The 5,352-nt window shown below is 40.7% G+C and overlaps 1 protein-coding gene across 4 annotated transcripts in view; it reads right to left on the minus strand.

Moving 5' to 3' along the window:
- Positions 1-97: 97 nt before the first annotated feature.
- znf462 (zinc finger protein 462) overlaps positions 98-5,352 on the minus strand; it is a 50,868-nt gene continuing 45,613 nt past the window's right edge. For all 4 annotated transcript variants that reach the window (XM_014009361.1, XM_014009358.1, XM_014009359.1 and 1 more), the window contains 2 exons: positions 467-701; positions 98-350 (listed from right to left, as the gene is read on the minus strand). In XM_014009361.1, the coding sequence (XP_013864815.1) occupies positions 113-350; positions 467-701 (473 nt within the window). In that variant the 3' untranslated portion in view covers positions 98-112. The remainder of the gene's footprint in view (positions 351-466; positions 702-5,352) is intronic.

Below are 5,352 nucleotides of genomic sequence, written 5' to 3' on the forward strand. Positions count from 1 at the left end.
AAACTAAACAGCCTACAGTATTTTTACAGTCTTTATTTTACAGTTAAAATATATGTTTATCAAATAAAGTCTAATGTTACAACTAATCAGGGATCCATTTAAATGCTTTTATTCAGATATAATGTCCCAAAATAGTGTCCACTGTCTCCTGTAAGAATCCAGCTGTCTCTGTCTGTATTTGTCGTGTAAGTGTACCTCTGTGCAGAACAATGTGGTCGATCATGCTGCTCGTGTGATTGGTGTGGTAGAGGCAGAGCGGGCAGCGCAGTTCTTTAGAGATCTCCTCAGTTGTGTTGTTGTTGTTGTTGTTGTTGTTGTGACCCGCCTCCACGTGCATGGAGAAGTTAATCCTGAGACAAATTAAAAGACAGTAAGTTAATTAGTTTCACATCGAATCTATTAGAATATTTAGAATACAGAAAAGTGCAGCAAACGTTCACGTTTGTTTCCACCCCCCGCCCCTCACTTGTTGCAGGTGAAAAAGGAGCAGTCTTTGCACTTGAAGAGCTTCTTGCCGCCGTGGCGGTCCCGGTAGTGCCGACGCAGGCTCTGCATGTATCCCGAGCTGAATTCGCAAAACTCGCACGTGAGGACGACTTCTGGACGGCCGTCGCAGCCTGTCAAACCGCCAGGTTTGGAGATGGAAGACACGTGACTGCGGGAGGCCAGCTTGTATTGACTGAGCTGCTGATATGATGGATCTGAGAGGAGACAGAAGAAAGAAAGTAGAAGAACTTTCATTACCGTGTAAAGTGAGGTGTTGGAACAGCAGTCGTGACCATATCATTCGTCTGTGTAGGTGAAAGCATCAGTTTGTTTAAATTATAATGTTTTCCTGTTTTTGATTTTAAGGCGTGTGGAGTCTGCACGTTCTCCCTGTGCACACGTGGGTTTTCTTCTGGTTTGAGCACAGAACAGAAAAAGCTAATTGAATCACAGCAGCCTCTAAATTATTTCTAAATTAGGTGAATGGTCATTTGTCTCTTTGTGACCCTGTGATGGACTTGCAACCTGTCTAGATGTAGCCCAGTCCCCCCTTGCACAGTAACAGAAACCAGCCCACGTGACCCAAAAAGTAAAAAGCAGGTAAAGAAAATGAATGTATTATTATTATGACTAATATGTGAACTGCATTCAGTTTTATCTGTACTGTAAAATAACATTTTCCTAAAGATGGTTGCTGCATCCAGCTGAGCTTAGCAAACAAAAAATGACTATAATGCAATCATATCAACATTTGTAAACTAAAGATAAATGTGATAAAAGCAGAGCACCATCCCTGGTTCATACACAGGGCGGACTCTGATGTCACAAAAGTCTTTCTAGACGTTTTATGGACTGTATAAAATATCTTCCTTTAAAGAAATACTGACAGACTAAACCAAAGGAGTGCCTCTTGCTGCTTTCTAAACGTATTCTGTTCACGCTATCGTGGGTTTTCCAGTAGATCGTTTCTGCAGATTTGTCTGCTGCACCTCCATGCTGCCAATCTCCTCCTCCACCACACCTCGAAGCTGTTCAGTCAGATTCTTGTCCGGTGACTGGGAGTGCACTGAGATCAGCGCGAGACAACCTTTGCACAAGTAGATGGCAAATCAGCAGGGTAAAGGTCACCACCAGAAGTGACGCACAGATCTGCACGTGGAGTGCTCGGATCGCTGATAGAACCCGAGAGACGCCGTGTCTGTTGGTGACGCCGATCAGAAATCTCAGTGTCACCAATCTACTAGAAGAAATTGAGATCTTTCAGAACAGTTGGGAGTTTTTTTTTCTAGTTTTGAGACTGTGCAGTTTGGGTGAGCTGGGGTTTCCTGCAGACTCAGATGTCTGTTGTGGCTGGCAGGAGTGGGGCTGACATTGTCGCCTGTTGTTGCAGGATTACGTTCAACATGGTGTGCATTCTGAGCTTTTGCTCCCTCCTGAGCAACACAACTACGAACCTGCTCCACTTTGCATCTATATTCGAAATTCTAAAGACTCAAACCATCAAACCAGGCATCAACAGTCCCGACGTGTTTTCTCCGTTTGGATGTTTGACAGAACCATTTACTAAAACTTCCAAAATGTATTTTTATTGGTTCCAATACGTGATTGTGATAATACAGTATATGTAATAAAAAAAACTCCTTCCCTCCTCGCTTGCAGAAGCGTAGCTGTGGCTGTCATCATTTGTCCCCTCCCTCCCCTCGTCATCCCCTCTCTCATGAGTCTGTGATATCAGTGATGGAGCTCATATTCTCGCCCTACTTTCAGCCTCCAACACATCAATAAATAAACCAGAGTGACACTAATAGAATATGTATCCATGTGAAAAATGCTTCTGTCAGCACTTGGAGTTGGTGGAATTGTGCAAAAAAAAAAAAAAAAAAAAAAAACTCAAACTTGTCATTTTTGAAATTCTTGTGATTATTTTTTTGGAAGAACGGGCTGAAAAATGTGCATGACCCAAACAATGCCTCAGCTGATTCATGCTTTTAATATCCTCTACTTTGTGGGGCTATATGAAGATGAGAGAGTAGATAAAGTAAGTTCTGTAGTGCAGTGATGATATTTCTGCTCAAAACTGCTGAGTGCACTGCACGAAGGAGAAGAAGAAGGGACACTAGTATTAGAAGCTGAAAAACAGGAGTGAAACAGCGTGCGATGGATCGCTGTCTGAGTGCTTGTCAACTGGTGGCCCCTGGGCCATTTCCGGACCACAAGCTCATTCCATCAGGTTGTAAATTATTTAAATTGCAAAAAAACAAGCCACGACAGAAATTAGATGCAGCCCTGCTCAGAAAAGAACATCTCAGTCTACTTTTAATGTAGAACCATGGAGTGACTGGTTTGTGTTTGAAAGCTCCAACAATCCTTGATAAACTAGTCAATGCTTGATTTATTTATGTCACAAAGTTAGGATTAGGGATAGGAAAAATTATTTTGTAAAATTGCAACTAATCATCAGTAAAACTGTCAACAATTAATATTTGCCACTACCGAGATTAGTGTCATGTGATGACGTGTTTTTGTGTATGACAATATCACTATCAGGTGTGCATGTCAGCCCAATGTAGAAAGGTGGCCTGGAGCGGCTAACGCTAACCCTACGAACTTGTTTAATCACATGCAACACTGGTGTCAACCATAGCAGCAGGAAAGCCAGGAAATGTGGACCAAATACAAGTGTCATCTATTAACCCTCCTATCAATCCTTACAGGCTAAATCTCACAATTAATCATGATAAATTTTTATGTCGATATTGCCCAACCCTAATTAAGATGTCTACAAAACGTTTACTTTAAAAATGACATCTCTGACGAGTTTAGATGTGATTTAAACTTTTCAATAAAAAAATGTTCCCCTGGTTTTCTACTTTCAAACTTTCATGTTTGTTCAGTTTCCTAAATTTATGTCACATTATCTTGATGAGCATCTATCATAAATTGTTTTCGATATTCAGCATTTAGGTCTTTTGATTCAGTTAAACTAAATCCTTAACAAAAACTATGGCAAATGGCATCTATTTAAAGGGGCAATATCATGTAAAATCAACTTTTTTGAGTTTTATATTATGTTACAATGTTATACTCTCATAAAAAACATGTCCAAAGCCTTGCTCTGACTCATTCATTTGTGTCTGAGAAATCCTGCAGCATTTTTAGTCAGCCATGCTGAGGAGCAAAACGACAGGTGGGGACCAGAAACGACTTTTGTGACCAGAAACGCCTCCGGGCTGTGTCTCCAGGCCGAGCTTCCTCATCACGGAGCACACCTCCCCACCCCCCACCCCACACACCCCGCCCACGACTCCTGCAGGCTCTCGGCAGGAACAAAGCAAACGAGTGAAAGTGAAACTGTCTGCTGAGCTCTTAACACTACTTCTCACTCAGTGAAGCTCTTTTCAGATTCAAAATACCTTTGAGGAAATGTATTTTCACATGTCGAATAAACTGCATCATAGCGCGAAACTCCCCGCGCACCACCGAAATGGACAGGACAGAAGCGGAAGCTGGTTCTTAAAGAGACAGAGGCCAATTTCAAGGCGTTTAGAAGAGGAAGTGATGATTAGAGAAGTTTATTTTCTATTTAAACATAAACCAGCATTTTAATAATAACTAAATATGACATAAATACTTTATTATGGTATAGTATTTAAATATATGCCTGAGAAACACATAATATTGTCCCTTTAAGACAGCAGAAATTAAAATAAACTAGCAAATGTCAATATTTACTGCCCTCTACACTGATTGATAAGCTCCGTTCCTGTAGCTAATTTTGGTGATGACCTCTGCTTTAGTGTAAAGTGACAGATTGACGATAGGGTGAACTTGGGTTTAAATGTCTCAGGTGTTATCATTATTAGCATTTCCAGGAAGTAAACTAAAAGGTAGGGTAATCGTCACTAACAAGAAAAAAAAAAAGCTTCTGACTGAGTTTTAGGTGTTTAGCTGAAGGTCCAACAACAGAGAGACCTTCCATCTGTCAGCTCCACTCTCTCTCAAAGCTTCATTTGTCTCGGCTGTGCACAGCTGACAAGAGGTGGATGGTTCACTGAGGAACGCTGCCCTGCTCCAGCTCCAGCTCCAGCTCCAGGGAAGATTCCACAGCTCCAGCAGCAAGGTGACAGCTGCTGCCAAAAGGAGTCTGCAAGTTAAAGCAGCAAACACCCCAAAAACACCTAAAACATGGCACCGTGTCAGCTAACAGCAGAAGAAGTGTCGGAGTCTGCACCAATGTCTTAGGAGTTCATATCTGGACAGCTAATATTAAATAAAAGATCACATTTATTTTCAGTACAAATGTGGGTATTAGTTTTCTATTACACACACACTAAGTGGTTTTGAAAGGAAACGGATAGGTAAAGATGTATCGTTTTAACATTAGGTAAGTATCAAGTTTCATTTAGTCGCAGATTCAAAAAAAGTTTAAGGAAATGTTTTAAAACACACCGTAGGTGTGTACACGTTTGTAGCAAAAACTATTACATATTTTGTTTCAAAACCAATAAGAAATTAATCCTTTTTTTCCTAAAAAACAACAGTGAGTACCAAAGTTTTGTTTTATACTTGTGAAATCTAATATATTTCCTCAGAATGTCCTGATGCATCTCAGTAATCCAGGTAAAAAATCAAAAAGAAAAAAAATTGTATAGGTTTTCTGGACGGGTTCTTCTCTAATGAAACGTTTCGTCTCTCCTCCAAGAGACTTCTTCAGTCTGAGAGTTTCAGGCAAAATTCAGGCTTTTAAGCCCTGCCCACCACCCACTGGAACACAAGTTAGGAGTGATCAGGACTCTGTACTAGAGCTGGGCGATATGATCAAAATTTTATATCACGGTATTTTCAACATTTTCACCGGTTTCATGG

This window comes from Austrofundulus limnaeus, unplaced genomic scaffold (assembly GCF_001266775.1).
Source record: "Austrofundulus limnaeus strain Quisiro unplaced genomic scaffold, Austrofundulus_limnaeus-1.0 Scaffold57, whole genome shotgun sequence".
Taxonomy (NCBI): Eukaryota; Metazoa; Chordata; class Actinopteri; order Cyprinodontiformes; family Rivulidae; genus Austrofundulus; species Austrofundulus limnaeus.